At 46.9% G+C, this 12,248-nt stretch overlaps 1 protein-coding gene across 1 annotated transcript in view; it reads right to left on the reverse strand.

Annotated features, from left to right (window-relative positions):
* Positions 1 to 12,248, reverse strand: part of TENM4 (teneurin transmembrane protein 4) — a 42,768-nt gene that overhangs the window by 5,933 nt on the left and 24,587 nt on the right. Inside the window, exons 4-5 of the mRNA XM_081100106.1 lie at positions 9,265 to 9,561; positions 6,296 to 7,910 (exon numbers count right to left, since the gene is read on the reverse strand). Of these exons, the coding sequence (XP_080956232.1) occupies positions 6,296 to 7,910; positions 9,265 to 9,561 (1,912 nt within the window). The remainder of the gene's footprint in view (positions 1 to 6,295; positions 7,911 to 9,264; positions 9,562 to 12,248) is intronic.

A 12,248-nucleotide genomic window follows, 5' to 3' on the forward strand; every position in this document is an offset into this window, starting at 1 on the left:
GTGGCTGACTTTTCACCTCCTTGGAGATCTAAGAGCCAGTGTACCCAGTGGTCAGAATGAGACCATACCAGAGTACAACTCTTCACATCCATAAGCAACACACTCAAGGGGCAGACTCAGTGAGCACCAAAGCCCCACTGAAGCAAGTCCTGCTCCATAAGGGTGTCTCCAGCACAGCAGTTCTCCCATTGTAGACACAGCTGGTCCTCACAGCCAGTTGGCCTGGTGGTCAATTACTCCCAGTGACACCAACAGCAATCAAGACTTAACTACAACAAGACTGTGCACAAAGCCCACAAAGGGGTGCACCAAGAGTGTCAACCTCAGGTAATTAGGGAGACTGAGCCACTGGGCCCTATAGGACACCTAGCACACAAAGCCCTCTATCAACACAGGAAAGCAGCCAAAATGCGGATACAAAGAAACAGGTCACAAATGACAGAAATGGAGGAAAGCAAACTACTGGATATAGTGTTCAAAGCGATGGTTATAAGGTTACTCAAGAATCTTCTAGAAACCTCCGAGAAATTTAGTGAGACCCTCAAGAATATGAAAAAGGACCAATTAGAAATTAAGCATACACTTACTGAAATAAAGAATAGTATACAGAGATCCAACAGCAGACTAGAGGACCCCAAGAATCAAGTCAAAGATTTTAAATACGAAGAAGCAAAAACCTCCCAACTGGAAAAGCAATAGCAAAAGCAAAAAGAAAAAAGAACCCCAAAATATGAAGCTTGTGTAAGGAGCCTCTGGGACAACTTCAAGCGCACCAACATCCAAATTATGGGGGTGCCAGAAGAAGAGAGAGAGCAAGATATTGAAAACCTATTTGAAGAAATAATGACAGAAAATTTCCCCTACCTGGTGAAAGAAATAGACTTACAAGTCCAGGAAGTGCAAAGAACCCCAAACAAGAGGAATCCAAAGAGGACCACACCAAGACACATCATAATTAAAATGCCAAAGGCAAAAGGCAAAGAGAGAATCTTAAAAGCAGCAAAAGAAAAACAGTTAGTTACCTACAAGGAAGTACCCATACGACTGTCAGCTGATTTCTCAACAGAAACCATGCAGGCCAGAAGGGAGTGGCAAGAAATATTCAAAGTGATATAGCAAGAACCTACAACCAAGCTTACTCTACCAAGCAAAGCTATCATTTAGATTTGAAGGTCAGATAAAGAGCTTCACAGATAAGGAAAAGCTAAAGGAGTTCATCACCACCAAACCAGTATTATATGAAATGCTGAAGGGTATTCTTTAAGAAGGGGAAGAAGAATAAAAAGGTAAAGATAAAATTTATGAACAGCAAAGTGTCAACAAATACATATCTATCAACAAGTGAATCTAAAAATCAAGTGAATAAAAAATCTGAAGAACAGAATAAACTGGTGAATATAATAGAATCAGGGACATAGAGAGGGAGTGGACTGACAATTCTTGGGGGGAAGGGGGTGTGAGGGATGAGGGACGAAACTGGCCAAAAATCATACACCTATAGATGAGGACAGTTGCGGGGGGCAGGGTAAGGGCATGTGGTGGGGTGGGAACCAGGTGGAAGGGAGCTATGGGGGGAAAAAAGAGGAACAACTGTAATAATCTGAACAATAAAGATTTATTAAAAAATAAAATAAAATAAAATAAAATGAGAAAAAAAAAGAGAGTGGAGGGTGTGCAACCAGCTACTTGGCCCACTGTTGCGGGGTGCCTTTTCCGTGCCTAGTACTGTGTCACACAGACCCTCCCTTTGCACACTCAGGTCCCTGAATGGGAGATGGGACATGGACATGAAGAACTTTGACACAAGAAAAAAAAGATGAGGCGAAGTCAGAAGTCTTTCAGTTGGCTAGTCTGACGTATCTTCATGAAGAAGGTGCTATTTAAGCCAAACATTGAAAGCTGTGCAAATACTGTCAGGCTTTGATGGAGATAAAGGGGGCACTTCAAGAAGACTGGTGCACAAGGCAAGGCCTGGAGAGGGGAGGCGAGTGCAGGAGTGTTCAGGTTCCCAGACAGCAGAGAAAAAACCAGAAAGGAAATTGTGGTTGGAGCAGGAAGAGCCTGGGATGGCCAACAGGAGGTGATTTGGGGCCTACAGGAGAGTGTTGGAGCAAGGTTTGAGAAGGGGCAGCTGAAAACGACAAAGCAGTTGTTGACCAGAGACTTGGAATTTAAAGTTTGGGGGAGGCAGGATTTGGAGTTGAGCCCCAGAAATAGCAACCCGGGGCTGTGGGCACTCAGGCCTGCTTTTAGCTTCTTCCAAAGGAGAGCAATCCCTGGTCAGAGAGGCCCTGTTTAGGGTCCAGGCCTTGGTGGAACTGTCTTCCCTATCACCCACTGAGTTCATCCCAGTGATGGGAGGTTCTTTGGGGGTCAACAATTGTGTCCCTCTCACGACTGCATCCCATGCTGCCTTCCCCTTCAAGAACCTTGTGCTTGACTTTCCTTTTTGTCTTTGTTTTTCGGTATATCCCAGAGCCCCTCTCTGGCGGGTGAAACCTGGAGGCGCTGAGGTAGAGGGGTGGTTAGGAAGGAAAGTTTGGAAACTTATAGAAAGATCCTACAAGGAAAAGAACATGGTGAGGCAAGGCAAAACCCAGGTCCACACGCTGGTCCCTAACCTGCGAACTGTGTGGACTTGGACCATTCTGAGGCTGAGTTTCCTTACCTACAAACTGATGGCAGAGGTGGTTTTCTTTAAGTCATGGAGAGAAGTACTAACAGTGTCACCACCTGGGGGCAGCTATCTGACAAAGCCTGTCGTGAGCTTGTTACATGAATGTGTTTTAAAGGGTGCAGCTCCTCCTGGTTCACAGGCGGTTTTCTGTGTTTCCATGAACCCATGCCTCCACCTCCTTGGACCTCTATTTCCTCATTTGTAACATGAGGCGCGTGGACCAGCTCGTCTCCAAATTCCCTTTCCTCATTGAGTTTCTAAGACTCTCTGATTCTATGAATCTTGGCAGATGGTTCTTTGGGAAATTAAAACAAACAGAACCAAGTGGTGTGTGTGTGTGGTGGGAACCCGACTAAGGTTTTTTTTTTGGCTTGAGGCTGAGAACATGCATCTGAATTTGTAGTTGTAAAGAAAATTTTCTATCAGGAATACTGCAAAGTCCCAGGAAACCAGGGGTCTGAAAACAGGGCTGGGCCTTAATTATAAGTGATGGAAGGTAAGAAACTTTCTCATTACGCCTTTAGAAAAAATGCTGAAATAATTTTTTCCCCCCATTTGGCTTTTCTGAAGAGTTGAGAATTTTCCTTTTCCTTTCTATGGCATCAGATGTAGACACATCCCTCAAGTTAAAAAGCTCTTCTCTACTCATCCATCCCAGACTGCACAATGTGGCCCCCTGAATAATAAGAATCCCTTTGTTGCACTTTACAAAGTGAATCTGCATCCAAGATGAGGACTTTGGAGTCAGATGGAACAGCCAGTTACAACCTCTCTGAAAATGGGGTCAGTGATCTTCATCTCCCAGGCTCAAGTGAGGGTCAAGTGCAAGTATTGTACATGATATACCTGTGGTGCACATTTTTTGGTCATCCTAGCACCCCATTCTTCCTGCTCACTCCTTCCTTTTGGGGTCCTCATATAGTTTTAGGGATGCAGTCTCCACCTAAGAGTTCAGTAAGGGAGCATGTGACCTGGCTAAACCAAGCAATGAATTCTGTCTTCCCAGCCACAGTGACTGATTGGTTCAGGGATTGTCATGTGACATAAGCCTATCCGATGATTAGAGTACATCTCAGAACCCCTGAAGAAATTTTTGGGAATAAGATGTTCTTTTTATTATTGTTGTTGCTGGATGTGAATGAGGTTGCATGTAGCCCAGGTAGAAGCTAAAAGGTAAGGTTTAATGAGAATTGTAGTATTTTGGTTTTTAGTAGTAAAATGGTTTTTGCACCATTTTTTTTTCCAGCTATAGTAATCTGCCAAGATGTCTCACAGGACACTCTTGGGAGGGTGAGGCAGCGGTGTGGTTAATGCAGACAGATGTAATGGAGATGTCCTTGCAATTGGTGAGGCTTTCCCAGGGCGGGCAGCAGGGGAGTGTGGGCCTGTTGGGAAGTCTCCTGGGCATCTGCAGGCCCCCAGGGTGTTTCTGTCACACCTGCTTCAATTCTGAGTTCTCTTCTTCTCCACTCTTGGGACTCTCAATAGGACCGCCTGAATTCTCTCAACATGACCACCTGGAATTCTTACCTGAAATTCCTCCAATTGCTGTCAGCAGAAACAGGGTCCAGACTAGGCTACCGAGTTCAGGGGCCAATGAAGCCATGTCCCTAAGGGGCCCTCATGTGAGATGTACTCATTGCCCTCTCTGTGCTCTTTTAAAAATGTTATTATTATCTATTTTATTGATTTAGAGAGGGAGGAAGGGAGAGAGAGAGAGAGAGAGAGAGAGAGAGAGAGAGAGAGAGAGAGAGAGAAAGAGAAAGAAACATCAATGTGAGAAAATACATCAACCAGTTGCCTCCTGTACGTGCCCTGACTGGGGAATCGAACCCCCAACTTAGGTATGTGCCCTGACTGGAAACTGGAAATTGAACCCTTGACCTTCCAATGCATGGGATGATCTCCAACCAAGTGAGCCATACTGTCCAGGGCTATTATGATATTATTTAAAAAAATGATTTTGAAGAGAGAGAGAGAGAGAGAGAGAAAGAGAGAGAAACATTGATTTGTTGTTCCACTAATTTATACATTCATTGTTTGACTCTTGTATATACCCCAACTGGGGATCGAACTTGCAACCTTGGCATATCAGGATGAAGCTCTAACCAACTGAGCTACCTAGCCAGGGTTCTCTTATACTATCGTATATGCAGTTCCCTCTCTAGTACCTGATGGATGTCTACTCATTAGCGGGCCTCAAATATCAGCTGCTCTCTGAGCAGAGCCAGCTATGCCTCCTGTATCTCAATGGCCATCAATGCAACCCTTCACCATGGGGCCCTCACACTGGACAGCAGTGGTCTGTCTCCCCTCCTGCAGTGGACATTCCTGGAGGGCAGGAAATATCTTTCTATCCCTAGTGACTAAAACAGTGGCTGCACAGAGGAGGCACTTGTTGAATGAATGAAACTGCCTTAAAACAGGGAGCAAGAGGATTGTGTCACAGGACAAAGGAGGTGGTGACTACTAGGTTTACAAGTTGGGATATGCCACAAGCTCTCTTTTATAAAAAGTGCTGGCTTTCTCCAGACCTGAATCCCTATAGCCATGCAGACATTGAGGTTTTCTGTGGCTGGGAGTGGCTGCTTGCTGGGAGGACTATGACTGCTGGAGACATGTCTGGCATGCGTGACCTATGGGACACTTTATACTCTAGGTGGTTCCACAGTAGTGGAAAGCAAAGCCCACTTTTTAAATCAGAAGGCGGAGGAAAGGGAACCAATGTGAGCTATGCACTGAGCTGGGCAGGTCCTAAAATGTATCTCATTTTAGCCTTGCAACCATCCTACCAGGGAAGATTTTTTCTCTCTCCTATTTGTCTGTCTGTTCTTTGCTCCTTTTGTCCCTCTTTGGCTACCTTTTTTGGACTGAAAATATTTTAGTCTTCATTTATCGCCACTATTGACTGATTTGCGATGCCTTTGTTTTATTCTTTTGTAGTTGCTCTAGGATTTACAATGTGCATATTTAACTTATCCAAGTCATGGTATGTATTCTAACTTCAGTTTATAAATCAGGAATTCGGGGAAGTTAAGTAATTTTTGTGACTGTAATGGCTTAGACATGGTGGACCCCTTTACCTAGTTCTGTCTGTCTCCAAAGTCTAAATTTTCCATTACTTCATCCCAAATAAGACACTTTTTTTTTTTTAAAGCCATACCTTTACCCAGCTTCTCAGCGATGCATAGCCAGCTTCATTTTTGGGTCAGAAACTCCCAAAATGCATTTTAAGGAATGCATCTAGGGAGATATTAAAGTTTCATGATGAAAAACAGGGTTTTATGGTAAAAAAAAGTTTAAAAATCATGAGTAAATATGTTAAATGATTCTCTTTACTACAGAACTTCTCAGAGCCTTTCATAAGCTGAAATGTATTAGGAAAATTTAAAGAATGGTGGCCTCCCTGTCAAATTGATTTGATGCCAGAAACAGTTTTTCCAGAGCATTTTTCTCAACTAGTGTTTTTTCAAATATACTTTGAAAAATGTTGCTCTAAGATAAAGTCAGTTTCCCATTACCCCCTGACAGCTTTCTCAAGGATGACTGTTGTGTCAACAACCAGACAAAAGGAAGAGATGACCGGCCCCTGCCCTCTGAATGAGCCCTGATCCTCACCTGTCATGAAGCACTTGATGTCCTGAGAGTTGCTGATGGGGTTGTTGTTTTTGAACATATAGAGATTAAAAGGCATGATGTTGCTGCTACTAAGGTGCTTCCACAGCTCATGGTCTGGGCTAGTCCAGCGGCCAGCCAGCACATCATAGTCCCGTCGGCCCATGTGGACGAGCTTGGTGAGTGGATCATAGAGGCCACCGTGGTAGCCAATGATGATCTGGAAGTTGGGATTGGTGTCCATGTAGATCTCCCCATAGGCCGTGTAAAGAACCTGCTTGATCATCAAGCCTGTTCCACTGAAGACAGCAAGAGGGGTCCCAATATTGTCACAAGCTATGTAAAACTCATCGCCGCTGCTCAGCTCCATGGCAAAGAGGTGCCCTTGCAGGTCGTAGTAGAGGGATGTGATCTCAGAGCTGGAGTGGTTGTAGAGGTGGGTGACCTTGGTGGGGTTGGTCAGATCTGCATAGAAGAACTGCAGGTGGTGGCCCTGGCTGCTCTTGCTAGACACCCGCCGCCCCAGGCCATCGTAGCGGTACCTGACACTCCAGCCACCAGCCCGGTTGTAGGCCTTGGTGAGCAGGCCAGCTGAGTTGTACTCAAAGACATCAGCACCTCGCTGCCTCAGGAAGCCATCCTCGTCCATCTTGTATTGCACGTCACCTAGCCTAGTGATGCGGTCGCGGTGGTCGTACCTTAGTGGGGTGAGCCGTGCGCTGTTCCCAGGGCTCAGTAAATGCAAGTTCCCATTGAGGTCATAGCTATATCTCCAGAGCGGCTTGTCATTGATGGAGACAGTCTGTAGCTGGCCGTCAGCATCGTACTCATAGGAATAGCGGGTAGTGTTGGCATAGGGTCCCACCTTCAGCTCCTTCTTCACTACTCGCCCCATGTTATCATATTGGACGGTCATCCAGTACATGAGTGAGCGAAAAATCTCGTATTGCACTTCCTTCATCCGCCCGTACGCATCAAAGTGCTTGGTGTGGGTCATGACCGCTGTGGTGATGATTTGGTTAATGTCATAGTAGATGACACCAAACTTCCCAAACTGCTCTGTCTTGCCTGACACATCATCATAGCGATAAAGATCGATGGGCAGTGGGGTCTCATTGATCACAGCCTGCATGCTGGTCACCCGGAAACTGTTGTCATAGTTGTAGTCAAAACGAGCATTGACCATGCCCTCCTCAGTGAAGCGGAAGATCTGGCGGTCAATCAGGGGCCCGATTTGACGGTAGCGGATGGTGCAGGTGAAGCCCTCGTTCTGTAGGTTGATGGTCTTCAGCATGCCGGCTGTCTCATCATAGGTGAAGCTCACCTTGGTGGTGTCGTACAGCATCTCGGCTAGCTTAGACAGCTTGCCATACTTGTATATTACCCTGCGGCCAGTGCCCAAGTAGAAGGTGTGGAGGAGGTGCCCGTCCTCAGTGAAGTCCTGGATGACGAAGGCATTGCTCTCGGGGGGCTGGTAGATGTTCCTGTAGTAGCCCACTGAGCGAATGGTCTCTAATGTCTGCCGGGCCACGTTGGGCATTGTCACGGAGGAGAGGCGGTCGTTCTTGTCAAACTCAAAGATATACTGCCGCTGGCTGTGGAGGAGCAGCACCATGGACTGGAGGGAAAGGAGAACCAAGAGATGAGATCAGGGTGGTGGGGAGGAAGGGGAGGTCTGTGTGCCTGCCCAAGGCTTAAGGAAAGCAATGAAAGGTCAAGGAAACTGGTGGATCTCCTTAATTATGCCCAGACCAGATATTTCCATAAGACACTGCAATGGGGTACAGATATGATCAGATAAGTGTTGTTTTCATTCCTTGGCCTGGCAGGGCATGGGGCCCCGTGAGAAGCCTTGTCAATTTGCCCCTTTGGGTGGTACAAAAATGATGACTTTAGTATGTGATGGCTTGTGACAAAGGTGGGAGCACTGGCCTAAAGTATTTGCAGCATCTTCTCTCCTGGCTTCCTTCTGAAATCAATCTTCCTACTCAAACAAGAATTCTTTGCCTAAAATAGAGTCTGATAATGTCTACTCACTGCTAAACAACTTCTGTTGACTCCCTGTGGCCTACAGGATAAAGACCATGTCTGATAAAGGCATTTAAGGCCTTGCACAATTGTTTATATAGTAACAGGCCATATGGGAATAGGGACACCTGGCTTCTAACAACATTCATTGTGTGGCCCTAGCTTTTTCAGTATGCTGATGACCTCCAAGGTCTCTCTTAGCACTACCACAGAGCGTTGCTCTCAGAGATGCTCACCCAGCACAGAGCAGGGGAGGCTGGCCACAGAGCAAGCAGAGCCTGGGCTCTGGAGGGATGACCAGGAGTAGGAAACATAGTAAGGATCTGGGTACCAAGACTGGGCCATGAAGTACAGACTCTATTTCGGGAATAAGTCAGCAGCCCAGCAGGAACTAGGTACCAAAGCTACCATTTTCTCCTCTTTGGAATCAACTTTTGATTTCAGGCCCTTTCTGATTCCTCACCCTTGGGATGAAATGAATCCTGACCTGAAGCAGAAGGGATTTACCAAGGCCACACGTACCCCTTGAAGCTCAGGATTAAGTATTTCCTGCTTAGGTATTGATCCTTAGGCTTCTGCTTTGTCCTCTATGACCAGATCACCCCATGTGCCCTAGACCTGGGACCAGATCTCTGCCTGTTCTGGGACCCTAAATCTTGCTCTGTAAGTTGAGATGGCGTTTGATCCTGTTCCCAGCTCTAGTTTATCACACAGAACTTTCACATTCTCCTGCCCTAGAACCCCTCCCCGGCCCCCACCTGCCATGACATCACCATGATCCATCCTGAAGGAAGCCTCTCGGGACCCCCTGGCCCTCTGCTTCAGATTTTCCTGAACATTTCCTTTTGGAGACCACAGGGGTCAGACCTAACCTATCAAGGTCAACAGACTGGGCTTGGCCCTCTACTCGGCAAGGTCAGTGATGGAGGGCAACAGACACCTGCCTTTTCCAAGTACGTATAGCTCCATGTCTTCCCATCAGCAAAGATCCTGGATGTGATGCGGCCCGTCTGGTCATACTCCATCCTCTCAGACATGATGCCCCTCTGGATGCCGGCAATGTGGCCCCTCGGGGAGTATGTCACATTGACGCCATTGAGCCTGCTGCTGGGTGACCAGAGGCTGGGCCGCCCTGCCTGGTCGTACAGGATCCGGAGGGTGAATTTGCGGTGGTCGTCATAGATCTTCTCTGTGCGCGTCACACGGTCAAAGTCCAGAGAGAGTAGGTTCCGATTGTGAACCTGGAGAAGGGGTAGGAAGAAGGAGAAGGTTAATCTGGATGCTGAGAACTTGGGTCTGAGAAGCTCCTGAATAGAGGAGGCAGCACAGGTCGTGGGTGTCAACACGGGTTGGGGTCCTGGCTCTGTCACTTGTGAGCTCTGTGAAGTTTTCTCATCTGTAAAATGGGAATAATAATGCCAATTCCATAGGACTGCTGTGAGGATAAGGATGGTGCAGGTGCTGAGCAAACAGTAGCTGTCACTGAAGATGACTCACATCATTTCCTAATGTGATTCTTCTAATAAGGATGGTAGGCAGATCCTTGACTCCCTCCTAAAAAGGGAGAGGCCCTGTGGGCCCAGCAAATCAATGCCTGACACCATTCATGATGTGCCAGGCACAGTGCTAGTGTTTGACCTGAGAAAACAAGAGCTCAGGGACATAAAGGGCATGCTCCAGATCCCGTGGCTGGTATGACTGGGTCTGGGTTTGACGGTCTCCACTGCAAGGTGCCCACACATGCTCAGTGGTCCTCTAAGAGTCCCACTCTTATTGGGGCTTTGGACCTCCCTTCCCTGCTGGGATCTCTCCTGCCCTCTCTCACCACAATTAGGGCTTCTTGCTTACCCTGGTCAGCTCCCCAGGTTTCTTTTTCTTCCTGGATGCCCTGGGGGCAGGAGGGGCTGTGTGGGTTTGAATCTGGGCTGGCTTTGATGGCTTTGGGCCACTTGAGGACACAGTCCTAGCTTTGGAAAGTCTGCTCTTGTCTCCAGCATCAGAGCCCCTTGTGTGATCTCCACTTGGGCCACTAGGTCAGCACACGATTAGATTTCCTTTCAGAGTCAGAAATATAGGGCTCCCACAAGGGTAGCAGGATGTCAGGGTTTTTCATATTTTAATGAAGAAATATACTTCGGAGTCCTCTTTCTATATTTGGTACCCGTTACCCATGAAACAATGCGAGGTACTCTGAAGCTAAAATGTGGATTTCCTCTAATTGGAGTCTGGGTACATTTGGGTATATTGTCTCACTCTTGCATTAGTCACTGGTTAAATTTGACGAGCAGTAAGGAAGACCCAAGAAGCAAGCCGACAAGGTAGGTCACCTGATGCAAAACAGCACATGTGGACTGAGGTAATGAAAGGCCCTCCGGGGCCCCGTGTGGTAAAACAGGGCTCAGGTCTAGGGATTAAGGCCAGGACTCCGGCCTCATCTGTGACCAACTCTTCTGTATGACCCTGGGCAAGTGTCTTTCCCTATCTGTGTCTCAATTTCTCCCTCTGTAAAACAAAGGACTGTTGAGAGGATTGAAGAAATCTAAGTAAATTACCTAGTGGAGTGCTGGGCACACAGAAAGTACTGAATTAATGGTTGCGATTATTTCCACTAAATGACAGCAAATGATCATGGTCATTCTCAGAGGAAGTAGAGACATGGGTGTCTCTCCCTCCTCCCCAAACAAATTCTAAAGCGTAGGAAATAAGGATTTATAATGATGATGCTGAGACGACTTCAGCTGCGAATGGCCTGGTTATAATAAGGTTGCCTTCCCAGGGGTAATCAAATACAATTGAAGAAGCAAAAATAGTGTGGCAGACAATTCCCATGAAAAATATGAGGCATTGGAGGCTGAAACTGTGTGCTTTGCCGAGAGGATAAAGGAAGATGCCGGGTCTGCACCACCAACAATGATGGAGCCCTTTTACAGCATCATGTGGAAGGTCCCCTGTGATGCCCCAAGATGCTGCCACCCAGCCAGCTGTCCCCTCACCCCCTGGAGGACCCCTAGTGAAGGGGAGCTATACCTCCGTGGCAAAATTAATAAAATTGAATTAAGCAGCTCACTGGGGAACTGCCTAATGCTTCCTGTGCTTGGCAGTGGCGGCAATGAGATTATTTTACATCTTTCTTTATTAAAAAAGTTCCCAGTCGTATAAAAAATGAGCTCCATTATGGAGAGGCGCACCCGGCTAACATTCTAATTCCACGTGCCGCCACTGTGGGTGGTCATTTATATTGGGAGGACAAGGAGATGCGGACACCTCACCGGAGTGCTGTTAATCTCAGGCTGGGAGAGGGACCAACTGAAGCCTGGGAAACTTTGGGTCCAGTTCACCTGGAGAGATGAAATCCTATGAGCACTAATTGCTGCCACTTATGGAGCACCTGGGGTCTCCCAGCGCCTGGTGAGGTCTATACCAAATCTATTATCTGGCTTCTGCAGAAGAATCTCAGGCTCAGAGGAATGGCTCAAGGCTACCCATAGCCCAGGTCAAACTTCCCATTTAGCACACCGCCTCAAATGTTCATGAAGAGCTGCAGGAGAATTTAGACGGGCGCTCAGTGAGGCCACAGAAAACAAAGACAGGGGCCTTTCTTAGGGAAGGGGTGGAAGGCTGTTTCCCACATCAGACTGTTGCTAAATTCTTGGCTGTTGAGAGAAGATAGGAAGCCTGGCTTTCTGGCTCTACTGGTATGATCTTGGATATTTCCCTTAATGTTTTTGTATCTGTTGTGAGAATTTAGCTATGAGACAGGGTGCCTACTCTCTAGTCCAGCGATTCTCAACCGGTGGGTCACGGCCCCTTTGGCGGTCGAACGACCCTTTCACAGTGGTCGCTTAAGACCATCCTGCATATCAGATATTTATATTGCGATTCATAACAGTAGCAACATTACAATCATGCAGTAGCAATGAAAATAATT

Source organism: Myotis nattereri (assembly GCF_964212035.1).
Source record: "Myotis nattereri genome assembly, chromosome: 9".
NCBI classification, from domain to species: Eukaryota; Metazoa; Chordata; class Mammalia; order Chiroptera; family Vespertilionidae; genus Myotis; species Myotis nattereri.